A 20,175-nucleotide genomic window follows, 5' to 3' on the forward strand; every position below is an offset into this window, starting at 1 on the left:
AAAAGAAAATTCGTCTTTGAAGAGATGATTGGTTAAAAATTCTTAAAAGAAAGAATCCGAACAAAAATTATTTTCTTTTTAAGAGACAATTTTTGTCATTTTTAAGAAATAATTCTGGTCTGAAATCCAATTTTTTTTCCTAATTAGCAAAAACTAAAAATATTTTCTCCACTAGTCTACAAAATAATAATAATAATAATAATAATAATAATTTATTAAACACATGATTTTCGAAGAAAACATATCTAAATAATTACAAAAAAAAAAAAACTTCTAATAATATCAAAATCACTTTTTATGGGCATGAATTTATAACAATGTTTATAAAAAATTTCAAACACCTCATTTTTAATTGTTTTATTTACAAGATAAGCCCTACAACCCTCAAATGGTCAAACTCCAAACAGCCCGATCGGCCCCCAAGAGCCCGACCGCGCTCCTAAAGCTCATCAAATCAAAGTTTCTTCTTCCTTCTGAAGAGTTCCTTTTTGAGTTTTTACCTCCAACCAAAACTACCGACAACAAATAATTGTTAAATTAATGCATCTCAACCACTTCAACGTGTCCACCCGAGAAATCAAACATACTTATATAACTTCGATAAAGGACAATCATATCATTATACGATCTTTGTATCTACCTCTAAAATATTTATAAACATATTTCTCACAATTTTTCTTATTTTTTAAAAAAGAAAATATAATATTATAATAAAATATAAATATAAGAAATCTTGTATGTAGTATTCTTTTTTTATAAAAAAAACCTCTATATCAAATTTGGAATTTGAGACGTTACTAAGAAGGGAGGAGTATTTTTTAATGTTTAAAAGTATTTTCTTATAAAAATTGGGTGTTTGATAAGCTTTTAAAAACGTAAAAATGAATGATTTATGTATAATCACTTGGCTAGTGATTCTTAAAATGATAATTTTTTATTTAATATATTATCAGAAATTTTTCTTCAAAACTTTTCTAATGAAATATTATTAGTTAAAAAATACTATATTTAATTAGATCACCCTCTAAATATGATATTGTAGACCCCCCATGAGAGGGCTTATGTTTTTTTTTATTATTATTATTTTTATATATTTCTTTTCTCTGACCACCCCGGGATTTATGCTGATGGGGGCGGCCAGATTAGATGGAGAGGCAGCGGGTAGGTCAAGAGAACCAGGCTGGCTGACTGGTGGGTGATGGGGGGGAGAGCAAGTTGAGGCTTGCTAAGGAAGCCAAGGAGAAAAGGAAGGAGAAGGGGGGATTCGCAGAGGGAGTTTTGGGAGGGGGAGCAAACAGAAGAGGAAAAAGGGCTTGCCAGCGAAGAAGGAAGAGTAGAGGGAGGTCACGCGGGAGGCTTTCAGGTAAGAATATCTTGAACTTGAGGCACCCACATTTGCTAATGTCTGGTATATTTTCTATCGATCTGTGAATATGTCTCTGTTGCTTGCTGTGGGCACTGAGGGCCACAGGTGTGGTTCTGATTGAATGGGGTCACTTGAACGAAAGGCTCTGTTCTCTTTTGTTGTTTCTCGTTGATGCCTATTTTTGTGTACATGCATGGCTATCCAATGCTCTGCCCAGAATTCATTTTTTTAATACCCTAAAATTCCCCCGCTCCCGTGCATGGAGCTTTATGTACACGGTCGTCTTCGCCCTCTTATCCTCCACTTCTTCCATAGTGTCTATACATATCACCTCTCTTCAAGACCCAGCTTCCAGATTTTCCTTTCCCCCATCACCTTTTCTCTCTCCGTATTATCACCATACCCATACCATGCCCGTTTTCCATTAACACCTACCCCGGCCATGGGTTCTACTACCATGCTTCTCGCCCTATTCTTCCTCTCCTTGCTCACCATTGTGCCCAAAGTTCAAGCAGCCTTCACCCGTGACTCCGCCACCAGATCCGCCACTCGCAGCGTTCTCATCAGCTGCGTCTCTCCCAGCAGCAGCAGCCGCGCCTTGAGGTCGCGAGCTGGTTCTCCCCGACGCCGGCATGTGGTTCGCCATGCATTGCTCCGACCAGGTGAGCAGCCGCGCCAGTCGTCGCCGACGGCGGCAACGTCTCTTGGTGCCGCCGGCAGTAAGAGCTCCATCGGAGGGCGACTTCCAGGCGGGAGGAGGAGATGTGGAGAAGACGAAGGCTTGGTTTTTGGGCTTGGGCTAAGGCTAGGCCCAGTTTTGAGTTTGGTTTTGGGTTTGGATTATGAAGGCTTTGGGCTTGGGTTTGAATTTGGAGCCCAGGCCCAAGCCTATGCTGAAGATGGGGCCTTTGACTTGAGCCCATTTCTATTATTGCCATAATTATTATTATTATATTTTTTTAATTATTATTGTCATTATGATTGTTACTATTATTATTAATCATTATATTTATTACTATTATTATTAATCATTATTATCATTTATAATTATTATTATTATTATCATTAATTACTATTGTCATTGCTATCATTATTATTATTATTATTATTGTCATTATGATTGTTACTATTATTATTAATCATTGTTATCATTATATTTATTATTGTTATTATTAATCATTATTATCATTGTTATTATTATTATTATTATTATCATCTTTTATTATTATTATTATTATAATTAATTCAACATTTAAAATATTATTATCATCATTATTATTAATTCAACATTTAAAATATTATTATTATCACTATCATCAATCCAAACTTTCAAAACCCTATAATTATTATTACTAACCCAAATTTCCAAATTTATTTATTATTATTTATTATTATCATTAATCCAAATTTCAAAAGCTATTTATTATTGTTATCCTTATCATTAAACCCAAACCTCCAAGATCTCATCATTATTATTATAATTAACTCAACTTTCGAAATTTATTTATTGTTATTATCATCATTAATCCAAGCTTTCAAAAATCTCATCATTATTGTTATTATTACCTCCACTTTCAAAATCTTATTTTCATCATTATCATTGATTAAAACTTTCAAAACCTTATTGTTATTATTAATTCAAACTTTCTAACTTTCAATTTCCGAGCCCAATTTATAAAAATTCAACCTTCAAATGATACTCCAAAATTCCGATCTTTAAAACTCAATTTCGATTTCCGAAAATTCTCATACTCACTTTAATTTATTTAATTATTATTATCTTATTTATTTATTCTAAAATTCCAATTTAAATTAATTCTTTAAAACTTCTGATTTCCGAATTAAATTCCCAATCCCAAAAATTCTCATATTCCCACTAAATTATTTGATCATTAGTATTTTATTTATTCATTTATTTCAAAACTCCATTTTAAATCAAATTCTTTAAAACCGTTGATTTCCGAATTAAATTCCCAAACCCGAAAATTCCAATATTCACATTAATCTATTTAATTATTTTATTTTATTTATTTATTCTAAAATTCCATTTTAAACAATTCTTTAAAAACTTTCGAATTCCGAATTTAATTTCTATTTCTGAAAATTCTAATATTCACTTTAATCTATTTAATTATTATTATTTTATGTATTTATTCTAAAATCCCATTTTAAACAATTCATTAAAATTTCCCACTTCCGATTTTAATTTCTAATTCCAAAAATTCCGATATTCACATTAATCTATTTAATTATCTTATTTTATTTATTTATTCTATTTTAAACGATTCATTTTAAAACTTTCGATTTTCGAATTAAATTTCTATTTCTGAAAATTCCAATATTCACATTAATTTATTGTTATTATTTTATTTATTTCTTCTAAAATTCCATTTTAAACAGTTCATTTAAAACTTTCGACTTCCGAATTAAATTTCTATTTCTGAAAATTCCAATATTCACATTAATTTATTTAATTATTATTATTAAACAATTCGGTTAAATTTTCCATTCCCGATTTTAATTTCTAATTCCAAAAATTCCAATATTCACATTAATTTATTTAATTATTATTAATTTATTTATTTATTCTAAAATTCCATTTTTAAACAATTCATTAAAATTTCCGTTTCCGCTAATTCCAAAATTCCAACATTCACATTAATCTATTTAACTATTATTATTTTATTTATTTATTCTAAAAGTTCATTTTAAACAATTCATTAAAATTTCCAACTCCCAATTTAATTTCTAATTCCAAAATTCCAAAACTCACATTAATCTATTCAATTATTATTACTTTAGCTCTTTATTTCGAAATTCCATTTTAAACATCCTTCAAAATTCCAATTTCTAAACTTAATTTCCAATTTCCAAAATTTTAATTTCTTTCAAATTTAATATCCAAAATACCAATTCTTAAATTTAATTTTTCAAGACTCTAATCTTAAAATAATTTTCGAGACTCTAATTTCCAAATAAATCTCAAAAACCCAGTTCTCTCTCGAATAGTTTTAATTTCACCCCGATTTTTAAATAATGTTCTATTTCTTTTGATTTTTACACAAGCAAGAATGATGAATCTTCATAATTCCGAAATAATGGGATTCGTGAGATTAATTCATGCAATATAAATCGGTTTTTGGTGGGGGCCTAGCATATGTGATTTCCTTATGATTGATTGATTGTTTGTTTGATTTAATTGTCATGCATGATCGGTTTTATTTCGCTCTATGACATGCTCAAAATTATTCCTTAATGGTGCGCTAATCTCACTTCTTGATAGCGCTTTATGGATCACTGCCCAGGTACGCATCCACATCCACCCTAGTCAGTTTCTGTATGCATGTTTAGATTCTCACGTGTGCATGATCACTCTGAGTATTCATTGATTCCCTCGTCAATTGCCATTGATTGCTTTATTTTATTAGTAGAGACCCGACTTTAGGGACTTAGAGGGGTGCTACGGTCTTTACCGTACCTTCCCGATAAGTAACCTGACCCCCGAACCCGATTCGGTTTTTTCACAGACCACCTTTTCCAAAGTAAGGAGTCACACTTAGGGTTTTTCTTTCTTATTTTGTTTACCCTTTTAAAAATAAAACAAAAATAAGTGGCGACTCCGAGTCAACTCTTTTTAATAAATAAAATCATTTTCAAACCAAAATCGAGTTTCGCCATCGAGTGGGAAACGCATTGAGCCGAAATGCGGGGTCCACAGATATATTTCATCTCAACCCGAAGTCAAGAAAATAAAAGCAAAAAATCAAATAGGTATGAAACTTAGGATTCCTTTGGATCATGGAGAGTTAGGAGCAAGAGAAAGAAAATAAGTAAAAAAATATGACAAAAGTAAAAATAAATAAATAATAAAATGTGAGCAACAAGAATAATGAAATATTAATGCTTGAAGGATAGGATAGGAAAGGTGAGGAGATCCAAAGAAAAAAGGTAGGAGAGCCGGTGATACTTGTCCCACAATGGGGACAAAAGACTTGAAAGCACTTAGAAAGAACTTTCGAGATGGACCAAAAACTCTAGAAAACTTATACCCAAAGTAAACTTAGAATCTGTTTAGTGATGATTTTAAGAAGCATTTTTAATTTTTTTAATATTTAAAAATTTTTATTTTTTAAAATATTAAAAATGTTAAAAACGTTTTTTATAATCAATTTCAAACACACTCTTAAACTCATCGCTCTATAAATGTTTCTCAGTTATACAATTACTCAAGTTTGAGCCTCATTAATCTATAAAACTCAATAAGAAATGCTTTTATAAATAAGAATGACAAGGCGGGTTTAGGATGCCTCCATCCCAACCCCGCCCTGTTAATTCAAAACAATTCTTATCCCCTTTCTATTTAAAAAATTAAACAGGGCAGGGTGGGACGAGGCGGGTATTATAAATTCCCATACCCATCCCATTTAACTTTTTTTTTTTTTTTAAATATTACTTTTAAAATTTTTAATTACATTAAAATAAATATATTTTATAAATAATTAAATTATTATGTTTTTTACAACTTATTTTATTATTATCTATATATTAAAAATAGTAAAATAAAAATTAAATTAATTTAATTTTAAAATTTAAATTTAATTTAATTTTAAAATTAATTTTATATATAATTGAGGCCGGGCGGGACAAAACGGGCCCGAACCTGCCTTGAGTTTTTAAAAAAAAATCTCAAACTCGTCCTAAACTCGTTTATTAAAATTGAACTCCGTCTCATTAGGGATGTGATGAGGCGAATACATGAAAAAACTCACGCTATTGTCATCCCTATCTATAAATCTATACTAGTCAACTTTTGCTCTCCATCATATGCTCATGGAGATATAATGCACTACATGGTGGTAGACCCCTCAATGGTGATGCACCCTTCCTTTCAATCTTGTCAAATTGAAATTAGTGTATCGAAACCTATGGAACCTCAATGAGCCTCTGACTCCATTCATCAAACACATCCATAAGAAATGAGATAATAGTGTATGCAAACCATTAAGTCTAACACCATCTCATAGAAAATCAATTTGATGTTAATACTATCAAGTATTAAAGATGTTAAAACTTTTCGTTGAATGACTAGATGAACTTAGTAGAAGTGGACAACTTGCCTTGCCCTAATATTTGTAGTCTTTCTTTGAGGTTCCTTGAGGAGCTTAAGTTTAGTTGGGTGGGATTAAGTTTTTTTTTTTCCCATCAAAGACATACGTCAACACAACTATTGTGAGAGTGTTGAGTTGGTGCCACCCATTCAAATGTGGTGAGGTCTATTGATGCAGTAAGGGTCAAAAGGTCACCTCCATGAATTGAAAGAGGTGACACTAACAACCTAGCTACCCCCTTCCCTTGTATGATAAAAGTGATACCCAATCACCTAAATGTGTTGAAGTATACTTTTTCACCCTTTGTCGTAGGCAATTAGTCCTGCAAGGAAAAAAAAAAGTTATATTTAGCATATATTTCCTTTACTTCAAAAAAAATGTCTTAAAAGGGCAATAATGACATATAAACCTTAGGTGAGAGCAAGATTGACATTTGTGAAATTTGTTAAATGCTACCTTGAAATATGAGGAAGCAAACTTTACATAAATATATAAGTCAAGGCATATTTAATATGAATATATGTTATTATTAATGTGTTTGACATATAACTTAAAAGTGAAGAAAAAACTCATTTTAATATACACACAAGTGACATCTAACCTAACATGGGATACAATGTTGAGCCCACTTGTGAGAATATTAAATGCATAAAGTTATGCAAATAAAGAATTATTGGAATGAGTCATTAATAATGCAACATGTCATATTACAACAACATGACATATATATACGATAAATTTCTTTATACTCATGGGTATAAAGAAAGTTTATCGTATACTCATCTATGAGGAAAATCCTCTAAGTGTCTACACTTATGTCAAATGCAATTTCAAGTACCTGACATAAGATACATTGATGATGAGCCCACATGTGGAGATATGAATCACATAGAGTTATGCAAATGAAGAACCATTAGCAATGCAACATGTCACCTTACTACGACATGACATAAGCTATGTTCATATGGAGTGTACGGAATTAGGCATTAATAAAATTTAATAATTTTTATGTCATGTTTTTAGAATTGTATCCGCTTGTATATGGAAAATATCAAATTTAGATACAAGAGACTTTAAGTGGATTTCTTCCTATTTTATTTTCCCCTATAACAAAAGATTTTGGGATTCTTTCATATTTGATTTTCTTTTCTTCATACTTTATATAATCCGAAGGAAGCCAAAGGCTTGCTAACTTTATAAAGAAAGTTAACATACTAAATGAGGAACCTTTATGTTGAATTTATCATCTCACAGTTTCATAATCAAAATTTTCTTAGTCTATAATCTCATTCTTGATAAAACCCATCTTCTTTTATCTCATTTGTGTGACTTTTTATTTATTTTTAAGTAAAACCCAAATAGTAATTTCTTCATTGATTTAGGCATCCATGGTGGTGGGCTCTTTTCATACTTTCCTTTATTTTCCTTTATTTTCCTTTTTTTTTTTAATTCCCTTTTAGAAAATAATAAAAGAAATTAATGCAATAAAGGTTTTATGGGAAGATCAAGAACATGGGTTAGAACTGAAGTCGGATACATATAACACACACAATTGATTCCCTAAATTTTTAGAAAATCAAATCCATATCCATTGTGTGACAGTCTATCCATGGCCATTGCTAACCAAGTGTCCCCATCTTGGATTGAGTTGGAGATAAAGGACTAGCAACACAGACCCATCACATGCAACTCCTTTGGGAACGTAAGGGGCCTTTCATAGCCTACCCATCTCCCATTTGTCCTAGTTTCAGAAATAGTATGGTCATTAGTTTGATCTCCAGCACACTGGTGCATGCTCAAAGCCCTAATTCTTCCTAGCTATGTAAAATGGCTGCCTCATGCCTTTCAGTTTCATTCAACTCAGTCACCCCTGCATGCGCACATGGATTGCATTATGTTTACTGGCTTCGAGTACTTGGTAATTCTTTTTTAGAATACAAAATCCAGATTACCTTTTGGCCATTGGGTACTGCATGCAAAATTTCATATAAGATATAAAATATTTTATTCTATTTTTTGAAGTCACAAAATTGTAGTTCTATGTGGTTTTGAATTTTTCTAAAACATAAGACTATAGTTGGTAACGATGATTTTAAAATTATCTTTAATACGATAATCGTCAATTATAATTTTAGACTTAAATTTAAAACAGTAATTGATAATTACGGTTTTGATCCTTTTTTTAATAAATAAATAAATAAATAAATAAAAATAAAAACCTCATGACCATAATTACTAATTATGGTTTTGAGACATCCCGGATGAGAATCACTAGCTTGGAAAGTATTTTCAAGCTAGCAATCTCTCCTTCGCCTAGCCTTGAAGTTGCTGGTCACAAGTGGTGCATGCATAAGAGTATACCTTGGAATGTCGAGAGAAAAAATTCAAAGAATGCAAGAAAGCTAGGGGAATAAGGAATTGATTATATATATATATATAATGGGTTGATCTGAATTTTGACAGTACTTGTGAAGACCCTTTTCCTCATATTACAATAGTTGCTCTATTCAGCTTGGCCTAAAAGTTCCATTCTTCATCAATGTCTTGAGGCTAAATGTGGAGATTATGTAAGCAAAAAATAAAAAAAATGGATAAATGGATTTAAACTAAATTGATCATATTGGTTCCATTTTCAATAATAAAAAAGGTTAGTTTAACTTAAGAATTTTGAAAACCGATCTTATTAGTTCGATTTTCAATTTTCTTGTTTCCTAATCGATAAAAATTAAATTAAACCGATATTCTAAAACTTATATATAATTATTGGATATTTGATAGGTTTTTTTATGTTATATCCTATTAAAATAACTCATTATTTTTATATTATGATCAAATTAATTCTAAATTCAATTACTATATTTTTAACATCAAATTCAAATTAATTTGAATTAATTTTAAAAATAAATTAAACTTAAAACATAATATAAACTCAAATTAATGTGCCTTGGGTTTAAAACAAAAACAAAATCTACAACTGGGCTAACACTAAAAGCTTGTGAAGTTGGCCTAATCTGCCTGAAAGCCTCAAAAGCAACATTGAATGTAAGTTCCTTTACACCTTGTGAATCATCTTCTGAGAGATCTCCATGAGCTGCATTGCCTTTAGACAGCCAACAGGGCAGCTAACAAATTCAAGGTCTAATTGATAATTTAACTTTGTAAAGTACCAACTCATGTATATATATATAGAAAGACTCATAATCAAATAGAACACTTCACTCAATTAATCCCTTTTGTGTTTGTTAATGGAGAAGTCTGGTAAAAAAACACAGCCTTCCCAATGACATTTCTGATGTCCTAATCTTTCCTTATTTTGTGGGGAAAGTTCTTGAAGTCCAGCTTTTTAAATCCATTTCTTTACCTCAAACATAATTTTTAACCATTCACATTCTTTTGTTCTTTTGGTGACAAAGCTATTCGGATTTGATGTCCTGAAAAGAACTTCATAAATTCAACCATCAATTAAAAAACCAGTCAGCAAGAACAATGCATCCAAATATTTGATACAAATATACTACCAGATGATTCAACTCATAACAAAGTACCCAATAAAACAAGAAAACCCCACAAAAACACAACCCAAATAACACAATATAACACCCTTTTTATTGACTCTTTTGGAGGGATAATCATGGCCTCAGAGCTGTGTCCAGCTTGGCTGCTCTGCCTTTTTATTTAATATTTTTTGGGAGGAAACCATGGAGCATGCACAGCCAGGCAGCTTATGCTTGATCCTTCCTTGTTCTTTTCCACATAAAACAATGGTTCAAGATTGTAAGTCTACAGAGAGCTTGGCATCAAGGAATCAAATGTGATGTAATGTTGAACATCAAACTTGAAATCCAGAAGTTAACTAGGAGACAACTCAGAATGCAGATATTCTATTCAAGCTAAGCCAACAAAAGCTAATCAGTTAGATTCGGAATCAGGCAATCCTTCCTCCAGGTCTAAGGCCAAATTTGGAGATACACTACCATGGTACTGTTGGATCACCAAAACTGATGCCGCTGTTGAGAAATCTGTTGAAGCCAACAAACTCCCCAAAGGCCCCAATTCTGGACACTCGCTTCTCCTATCTAGAGGAAGGGGAATGGCCGCCTTATCAGGAGCTCGACCCACCAGGAACAGGTTGCAGAAACTAGCCTCACGAATTGCAGCAATGGTTTCTGCAGCACTTCTGACTTCTTTCTCCTCATATTTTATGGAGCCATCTTTGGATATCTTCTGCTTGAGCTCAGCGAGACACTCCTCATCAGGTTTGGAATTTCCATCAACTAACTCAATCCCCTCTGCAGTCTCATGCTCAACTAAGAAGCGAATGACCATTAAATTGATACCAGGATGCTCAGCCATGCGAATCCCATAAGCAAGAGCTTCACGGTCATCATGGCCACCAAAGAAGAGTACTGTGATGAAATAAGAAACATTACTTGCTGATACATGGGTGGTACCACCAAGCCCGCGGTCTACTAGGATCCCAACTGAGCAGGCTGCATGTTCAAGAACCCTACGGTTAACCCAACGGAAGTCTGTTCGTGTAGTCTCAAGTGAGCCATCCACCCTCTGGTGCTTGTGGAATGGTAGAATGATTATAGCAACCCTCTTCCTATCAGCAGTGGTACAAATGTCCTCGTGCATGTCAGATATTGAAGATATGGAAGTCATTGGCCGGACAGACACTTGGCTTAGCTGCTGGAAAGCCTCAAAAGCCACAACAATCTGGTTGGACTCTGATCGAACACCCTTGTTCCAAAAGGGTAGTCCATTCTTCCTCACCTTGTGTACCATCATTATAGCTGACGATCTCTCAGAGAACTCCATTAGATGCATTGCATATATGCAAAGTCCCTCATGCTTGTTGGTCCCCCTTGAGGCCTCAAAGAGATTTATCATTGATGGGATATTTCTTGCACCATGGAAACATGCCATAATTCTAAGCTCAGTGTTTGTGTTTTTCCTTTCAACTGTTCTTTGCTTGTGGTCAGTGTTTCTTTCCCTTTTAGCTGGCTTATACACAGCCACGACTAGAGGTGTGGTGATAAATGTTGTAAAAAGAGCCATTAGAACCATTATGGCAAATGTCTGGTCATTTAATACCTGCAAATTCAATCAGAAAAAACCACAGGATGATGTATAGCATATGATAAAATTTTAAAAAATCAAAGCTTCTCAACCTTCATTAGTAATGAAAAGGACAATCATATTACCTTTCGATCTTTACCAATGTTGAGGACAATGAGCTCCACCAAGCCTTTACTGTTCATTAGGAACCCCAGTGCCAGAGCTTCACGCAGAGGCATTTTGAATGAAAGGGAAACCACAACAGTGCCCACAATTTTCCCAATGCAGGCTGTAAATATGACCAAGACCAGGAGAGCCCATGACTGAAGCCCTTGAATTGTAGCTACATTGGTTTTCAATCCACTGGAGACAAAGTAAAGTGGCAGAAAGAGGCCAGATACAAGATCTTCAACTTTCTCCAGAAGAGCGCTTGCAAATGGCCCTTCCTTTGGGACCAGAATTCCAACCACAAAAGCCCCAAACATGGCATGGATCCCAATGGCATCAGTAACAACCCCAGCTGCCAGAACAACAGCTAATGTAGAACATATATACATCTCATCCACTGGCTCACCTTCATGGCATCGCCTGGCCATCCATTTGAATATTGGTGGGAGAATGAGACTCGCACAAATAACAAAGCCACACCCACATAAGAGAACCCAGAATGGCACAATGGGAGACTGTTTACTGCCAGATAAGGAAATAGCAAGAGCAAGTAGAATCCATGCAGCCACATCATTAACGGCTGCAGCTGACATTGCCATTCTGCCAACATCAGTAGTTAAAAGTTTCAGCTCAGCTAATATACGGGCTAAGACAGGGAAGGCAGTTATGGAAAGTGCGACACCCATGAATACAAGAAAGGAGGTCCCATTGACCCCTTTGGCTATGGTTTCTCGGAGAACAAATGATGTGCCAATTCCTAATGCAAAAGGGAGGCTGATTCCGGCGATGGCAATTCCAAGGGCTTTCTTTCCAGTTCGACGAAGAGACTTAGGATCCAACTCTAGGCCTGCAAGGAATAGAAAGAACAGGAGTCCAAGGTTGGCTAGAGTGTCCAACACTGTGAGGCTTTGTGATGGGAATACTGCGTGCAGATAGCTCTCGCTTCGACCCAGAGCTGATGGCCCAAGTAGTATTCCTCCCTGCCAAATGAGCAGCAGAATGTAAGGTAAAATTTTCAAGGTAGTCAGTATTTAGCATAGGTAATAACAAATACAAAATTGTGATTTGAAGAAAATAAATCCCGTTCTTGGAAAATTTGTGAGAAAATGTTAGCTAAAAAAATAAAGAGGAAAAAAAATATAAGAAATGAAAAGTGAAGGAAAAAAAAATTAAAGTTAATAAAAAAAATTTCAAAGATTTTCTCAAACTCATTTTAATTGTTTTTCTTATTTTATATAGAGATAAAATAATTTTAAAAGGCTAAGTTTTACCATGGAAAATATAAAAGAAAATTATATATAATTAAAATTAATTAGAAATTAATACATTTTCAAACTATTTAATCTTTATATAAAAAAAGAAAATAAGTTAAATGAGTTTGAAAAAATATTTGAAAATAATTTATTAACTTTAAATTTTTTTTTTTTCACTCAAATTTTCTCTTAAATTTTCTAAAGACCAGACATAGGATTAGCATTTTTTTTTTCCTTAGTGCTTTCCTAGAACCAAAAATAACAAAATTATACCACCCATCGCATGGCTAAGTTAAAAATCATTTTTCTTCTTTAGCAGCCACAAGACTTTGAACTACAGTAAGTTAGCAGGGTCAAGAAGAAAAATATTCAGACTAAAATCAAAACTAAATAGTACTCTTTTGCCTAACTGCTTGCAAATAAGTTGACCCTAGGAATCAAAAATAAAGATATCCAACAGCTAAGTATTTGGACATTAAACAAAGTGATGTACATGATTCAGATGTGTGACTAAGTTCAGAAAATGAGAGTAAATCCAAACAAGATATTTTATTTTGGATTTTTTGTCTTTTCCATCTTTGGCATCATCGATTTTCTGGGTTCAAATGCAAATACAGCTGGCTATAAACTGAAATACTCCAATACTTGACTTCTACGCCATAACTGTGGGAATTGAATTATGTTGCAATGAGAATAGAACACCACAATTGCAGGGGAAAGAACTAAGTTTACATGGCATAAAAAGGAAGAACATACCACAATCTCTGCAATCACTCGTGGCTGCCTTAGCGGTCTGAAAAGATAAGCAAGACCTCGTGTAACAACAAGCACCAGGCAAATCTGCAAAATGGCAAGAGGGAGCGCAAAATGAAGAGGATTATCCCCTTGAAAAATGCCATTAGACACCGACTTCATCGGAGATGGACATGCATGCCCAGCTGAAGAATTGGTAGCCATTACACCAAAACAACATCAACAGAAACCAGCAATTTTCACTTCAGCCTCTGTAGAGAGAAAAAAACATCTTATATCAGACTGCAAATTCCCAAAAAAAGACAGAACTATACAAGAGAAAGACCACAATACAGGGTATCTCACTGTTTACCAATAACTACTAGAAAATGAAAAAATAATTTGTATTCCAAGCAACCTCTCCAGTATGCTTCTCTAACACACTTGGTGGAATACCTTGCAACTTCGCCTTTTATGTAGGAGAAGCAAAGCAGAAAGCTTTAAGTGAGTGAATGGCATCACTCCTTGCTAATAAGATATATCTACAGGCCCCATAAATTAGATCAACCATTTTTTTTCCTACTCAGTGAAGCTAATTACACAAAAAGACTTCTAATTTTTTCTATCAATTTTATAAAATAGTTCTATTAGAACCTTTTTTCCAGTTTTAAAATATTTTAAAATATATATATATTCGAAAATATTTATAAATTTTATGCACCCCAGAAAGCAAATCTAGGAATAATATGAGCAAGGATTCCTATCAAACAAACAACTACTTTGTTTTCTCCTTTCCGTACTAAAAAAGAAATGGGCTTCAACTAAAGCCCTCTTGAAAAGTGGTCTTCAACCTCTGAATCCGGCGATGCCAGCGAATACTGCCAGAACACCGGTAGTAAGGAAGCACCGAACTATTTGATTGGCGCCAGAGACGACTCCAGCCTCTGACTTCGATCAGATCTCGGGAAAAGAGGTAAAAATTTGGAATTTCTTGATTGCAGAAAAACACACAAAAACTATGAATCCTTGATGATGAAAACGATGGAGTATGAAACTGTTACGACCACCTCGACCACGGCTTCCAACACGTTTGCCACGAGGAGCTAGTTGTAACAAACCTGATCAAGAGAATAAATATGGTTTTAATTCGAGGAAAAACCAGACCTCCCAATAGCAAATTGCTATATAATATTCTGATTGTCCCCATTGATATGCCGTGAAGCTCTATAAATAGCTTTACAAAGTTAAACAACTTCCACATCCCTAAACCAATCATCATAAGGATAAACACTATTCCTAACCAAACTCTTAATACTTCAATCTGATAACAATTCAGATTGCTATTATTATCCTAAAACAAATAAAAATAAGATAATTAAATAAAAAATAAGATAATCCTAACACAATCCTACTCAGTAACTCCTCTGCCTCGTGAATACAACAACTCCTCTTGCTAGTGGACAACATTCCACGAGGAGTTATGGTGATTCTTTGTTGTAACAAACCTGATCAAGATAATAAATATGGTTTTAATTCGAGGAAAAACCAGACCTCCCAATAGCAAATTGCTATATAATATTCTGATTGTCCCCCATTGATATGCCCGTGAAGCTCTATAAATAGCTTTACAAAGTTAAACAACTCCCACATCCTTAAACCACTCATCACCTAGATAAGAATAAACATTATTCCTAACCAAACTCTTAATACTTCAATCTAATAACAATTCAGATTGCTATTATTATCCTAAAACAAATAAAAAATAAGATAATTAAATAAAAAATGAGATAATCCTAACACAATCCTATTCAGCAACTCCTCTGCCTCATGAATACAGCAACTCCTCTTGCTAGTGGACATAACAGAAACTGTGGCAAGACTCTAGCCCTTCTGACTGGAACTGAACTTTTCCTTAAAAAGTTATGGGATGAACAATTTCAAGGACTCACAAAATCTCCATAATTTGCTATTTTTTGAACCTTTCTGATGAAAAAAAATGTAATTTTGGAACCTAGGGCGGACTGATGAGATCTGTGGGGCTCCACTTTGGGATATTTGTGCTGGAGATGATTCAATCCAAAATCAAATCCCAGACAATGCTAATGAAGATGATGATGAATCGATTGAAATGAAGCGTGGTTGTTTATCTCAAGATTTAATGTAATGCAAAAACTCAGATAACCCTAATCTCATCTTCATCGTCTCAAAATTTAATCAAGAATCTGGGAGAAATTTTCCTGGAAAAAAAAAATTCTAGGCAAAGCTCGATTCACAGTTTTGATCATGATTACAGCAATACCAGTTATAACGTTGAAGACGAAAGAAAAGCTTCCTGGAACTTCCTCGAATTTTTTTGGGAAAAAAAAAATCTGGTAAAGCTCGATTCACAGTTTTGATCATCACATATACAACATTACATCAATATCAGTTACAAAGTTGAAGAAAAGGAAAAAGAGAAAGAAAGAAGATGAAGAAACCAAGCGAAAAGGAGAAAAAAATGTCAAAGACTCACCCAACGGAATGACAAAGTGCTCTCATGGATTCTCCACCCTCATTAGTGATTTTAAGTGCAAATCTCCTATTTGATTTGAACACCAACTGAAAATTGGATTTGACTTGAACACCAACTGCTTTATGAAATGCCCTCAAGATTTTGGGAAACTGAAAATATTTAATTGGATAATATCTTACAATTAAGTCAACTTTAATCGCTGATCATCTTGCCTTTTAAAATACTAGTTCATTAAAATAATATCATTTTTTTTTTTACAAATAATACTTAATTAAATTTGTTTATACCAAGAAATCCTAATATTCCATGGGCTCAATCCAGCAACGAGTTGACCCTCTGGCTTTCGACCCACAACAAACATGGTGCAGCGGCGGTATTCACGGATGATTTCGATGGCTTCTGCAGCATTTTTTACGACTCTTTCTTCCAATTTGACCGAGCTGTTGTGTGACGTCTTGTTCTTGAATTCAGCCAGGAAGTTTTCGTCCAATGAGGAGTTGGAGTAGGGATGTGGGTCAGGCGTGAGGGCCTCCTGGGTGTCTGGGTGGAATAGGAAGCGAATGGCTACTAGACTGATGCCGGGATGCTCAGCCATGCGTGCGCCGCACTAGACGGCTTCACGTTCGTCGCAGCCCACTTGGACCGTTCCACCGAGGTCGCGGTCGACTAGGATCCCAACTGAGCATGGAGCATGCTCGAGGACCTTTCTGTTGACCATGCGGAATTCACGTCTTCTAGTCTCCAATGTTCCATCAAATCTCTCTGGTGCTTATGAAATGGGAGGATGATGATCGCCGCCCTTTTCCTTTCAGCACTAGTGCAGATGTCCTCGTGGATGTTGGACAAGGCTGAAATTGCTGTCATTGGCCTGATAGACACTGTGCTGAGCTGCCCGAAAGCCTCAAACGCCACAATTAATTGGTTGGAACCAGAGCGCACGGCCTTGTTCCAAAAGGGTAGCCCATTCTTTCTTGCCTTGTGAACCATCAGTATTGCAGATGACCTCTCTGACAGCTCCATGAGGTGCATTGCATAGACACAAAGTCCTTCCCTCTTCCCGGTTCCACGTGAAGCCTCAACGAGATTGATAATTGTAGGAATGCTGTTTGCACTCTGGAAACAAACCAAGATTCGAAGTTCAGCATAGGGGTTCTTCTATCAATTGTTCTGTGATTGTAATCGGCTTTACTTGTCCTTTTAGCCGGCTTGTATACTGCTATAACTAGAGGTGTTGTGATAAAGGTTGTGCAGAGAGCCATGAGAACCATGATGGCAAATGTTTGATCATTCAATACCTGCAAAAATCACCATTGAAGTACAAGTTAGAAATAAACCATTGCAACAAATCGGTGATTGCAATAAAGCTTATGTTCTACCTTTCTCTCTTTACCAATGTTGAGGACGATGAGCTCCACCAAGCCCTTGCTGTTCATTAGGAACCCCAGAGCTAGAGCCTCCCCCCGAACAGGCATTCTCCAACTAAGGGAGACAGCAACGGTTCCTGCAATCTTCCCCAAACAGGCTGTAAATATGACCAAAACAAGGAGACCCCACGATTGAAGCCCCCTAATTGTGGCCACATCAGTCTTCAATCCGCTTGAGACAAAGTACAACGGAAGGAGGAGGCCAGATACAAGAGTTTTGGGTCAAAATGGCCCATTTTAAAAAAAAAAAAAATTGTAACATGTAACCACTTTTTAAAACTTATATTTAAATTGGTCTCTTTTATGCCACGTAGGTACAATATCATTAAAAAATATATTTTTTTTATCATTTTAGTTAAAACCGTAGTTGGCAACTGCGGTTTCATATTCTACGGCTTCATTTTTTAACTAAAGCCGCAGTTGACAATTACGATTTCATTTTTAAACCAAATCCGCAGTTATCAACTGAGGTTTTAATTAATTTTTTTAATTTAAAATTGAATTAAAAATTATTAAATTACAATTTATGATTGAAATTTAAAAAATATATTTAAATAATAAATTATTTATATTTAAATTTAAAAATCTAATATTGCTTCAACAAATATAAATTGATAAATAGAAAATATTATAAATAAATGTTTTATTTATTAATAAATTAATAATCTTAAAATAATACATTTATATAACATATAAATAATATATAAAATTGTAATTTAATAATTTTTAATTAAATTTTAAATTTAAAAAAAAATTAATTAAAGTCTCAATTGACAACTGTGACTTTAACTAAAATGATGAAAAAAAATATTTTTTAATGATATGATGCTTCCAAATAAACTAATTTGAATATAAGTTTCATTTTTAGATGTTACAATTTAAAAAAAAAAATAAAAAAGGAGGGTCATTTTGACCCAAAACTCCATATACAAGGTCCTCACTTTTTCCACAAGAGCACTTGCGAAAGGACCTTTGGGGACCAAAATTCCCATCACAAAAGCACCAAAGAGTGCATGAATCCCAATGGCATCGGTAACAAACCCAGCTGCCAAAACAGCAGCTAAAGTAGCACATACATACATCTCATCCACAGGCTCACCCACAGGGCAACGCTGAGCCTTCCATCTGAATATTCGTGGGCCAATGAGTGAACAGCAAAGGACAAAACCAAATCCACACAAGAACACCCATAATACTATTATGGGGTAATGGCCAGTACCAGAGAGAGCAATGGCAAGAGCAAGTAGAATCCATGCAGCCACATCATTGACAGCAGCAGCAGACATGGCCATTCGGCCAACATCAGTTGTTAAAAGCTTGAGCTCTGCAAGGATACGAGCCAAAACAGGGAAGGCAGTGACAGAGAGAGGGCCACCCCCATGAATACAAGAAACGACCTTCATCTACACCCTTGGAAATCGTTGCTCTGAGGACAACAGATATACCAACTCCTAAAGCAAAAGGAAGGCTGATTCCCGCAACAGCAATGCTAAGAGTTTTCTTTCCAGTGCGACGGAGGGAGTTGAGATCTAACTCTAAGCCTACAAGGAATAGAAAGAAGAGAAGACCAAGGTTTGCCAGAGTATCCAACACTGTGAGGCTTTGAGGTAGAAAAATCGTATGCAAATAGTTTTTGTTGCGACCCAGAGCTGATGGACCAAGCAATATTCCTCCCTGCCAAAGTGCAAATAAAAGTTTATTTCTCCACCATGCAATGAATACACAGAATCTGTGCTTATAAAATAAGTGCAAGGAGAACAGATTTGAGTGATTTGGTAGATATTTCATCTATTGATTTATTTGAAGCATCGGTCTTTCAAACTTGAAAAACCATAACCTAAAAGAACAACAATGCATTCAAGGTGAAGGATATAGTAAAAAGAACTTACAATAATCTCTGCTACCACACGAGGTTCTCGCAGTGGCTTCAGAAGAAAAGCAAGACAGCGAGTAACCACAACTACAAGGCATATCTGCACAATAACTAGAGGGAGAGCAAAATGAATGAGATTATCCCCCTCGAACACCCCATTTGATGTGGCCTTGGTGGGTGGTGGGCGGTGGGCGGTGGGCGGTGGGCAAGTCACATTTGTTGCCATTTTTCACCGAAACAAAGCAGAATTCAAACAGATGAAAACTGCCACTTCTCACTTCATTTCCCGCATCATATCACAATCAAGCCATGAATTCCAAGCTCTAGACCAGTCTTCAAAACATAGGCAGCCAACAATCGTCTTAAATCGCATTAATTTATGAATGAAGTGCATGTGATGAACATCCAAATATGGTAATGAAAATGAAGTGGTCAATGGAAAAGTCATCACCACAGCCTGTAAAATGCCAAAGTCTTTGTCATGCTTGGTTGAGATTAAATATTTTTTTTCAAGTATATCAATATTTTTTAAATTTTTTGTTCCTTTTGCTTGCCATGTGTCTTAACCCTATTGGCTTAAAAAAGTGGGTATGTTTTAAATGACCTTTATAATCAAACCCCCAAAAAAAATTGTAAAAAAGAAATGGTGAAATTGGTTGAACTCATGGGTATGAAGGA

At 34.5% G+C, this 20,175-nt stretch overlaps 2 protein-coding genes and 1 pseudogene across 4 annotated transcripts; 1 reads left to right on the top strand and 2 right to left on the bottom strand.

The window, feature by feature from the left end:
* The first annotated feature begins 1,286 nt into the window (after positions 1-1,286).
* LOC109124358 (uncharacterized) lies at positions 1,287-2,319 on the top strand. The gene is made up of 2 exons (XM_019226624.2): positions 1,287-1,363; positions 1,472-2,319. Exon 2 carries the CDS (start codon positions 1,626-1,628, stop codon positions 2,304-2,306), a length of 681 nt encoding a protein of 226 aa, XP_019082169.1. The 5' UTR covers positions 1,287-1,363; positions 1,472-1,625; the 3' UTR covers positions 2,307-2,319.
* A 7,577-nt stretch (positions 2,320-9,896) lies between these two features.
* Positions 9,897-16,357, bottom strand: LOC100263862 (cation/H(+) antiporter 18). 3 transcript variants are annotated; one of them, XM_059742243.1, is made up of 5 exons: positions 16,201-16,337; positions 14,540-14,806; positions 13,713-13,960; positions 11,682-12,683; positions 9,897-11,571 (listed from the first exon to the last, which is right to left on the bottom strand). In XM_059742243.1, the coding sequence occupies exons 3-5, from the start codon at positions 13,911-13,913 to the stop codon at positions 10,384-10,386; spliced, it is 2,391 nt and encodes a 796-aa protein (XP_059598226.1). In that variant the 5' UTR covers positions 13,914-13,960; positions 14,540-14,806; positions 16,201-16,337; the 3' UTR covers positions 9,897-10,383. The 3 variants fall into 3 exon arrangements, with proteins under 3 accessions (XP_059598226.1, XP_002272080.1, XP_059598224.1); XM_002272044.4 differs by lacking the exon at positions 14,540-14,806 and having other exon boundaries at positions 16,201-16,357; XM_059742241.1 differs by lacking the exons at positions 14,540-14,806; positions 16,201-16,337 and adding an exon at positions 14,062-14,134.
* A 51-nt stretch (positions 16,358-16,408) lies between these two features.
* On the bottom strand, positions 16,409-19,723 carry LOC100241588 (cation/H(+) antiporter 18-like; annotated as a pseudogene).
* Positions 19,724-20,175: the final 452 nt, after the last annotated feature.

Source organism: Vitis vinifera, chromosome 2 (assembly GCF_030704535.1).
Source record: "Vitis vinifera cultivar Pinot Noir 40024 chromosome 2, ASM3070453v1".
NCBI lineage: Eukaryota > Viridiplantae > Streptophyta > Magnoliopsida > Vitales > Vitaceae > Vitis > Vitis vinifera.

Coding starts and splice junctions, on each gene's coding strand:
- LOC100263862 (XM_002272044.4), bottom strand. CDS start 13,913: ATGGCTACCAATTCTTCAGCTGGGCATGCATGTCCATCTCCGATGAAG. Junction 12,684..13,712: donor GAGTGATTGCAGAGATTGTG/GTATGTTCTTCC, acceptor CTCATTTGGCAG/GGAGGAATACTACTTGGGCC. Junction 11,572..11,681: donor ACATTGGTAAAGATCGAAAG/GTAATATGATTG, acceptor TTGAATTTGCAG/GTATTAAATGACCAGACATT.
- LOC109124358 (XM_019226624.2), top strand. CDS start 1,626: ATGGAGCTTTATGTACACGGTCGTCTTCGCCCTCTTATCCTCCACTTC.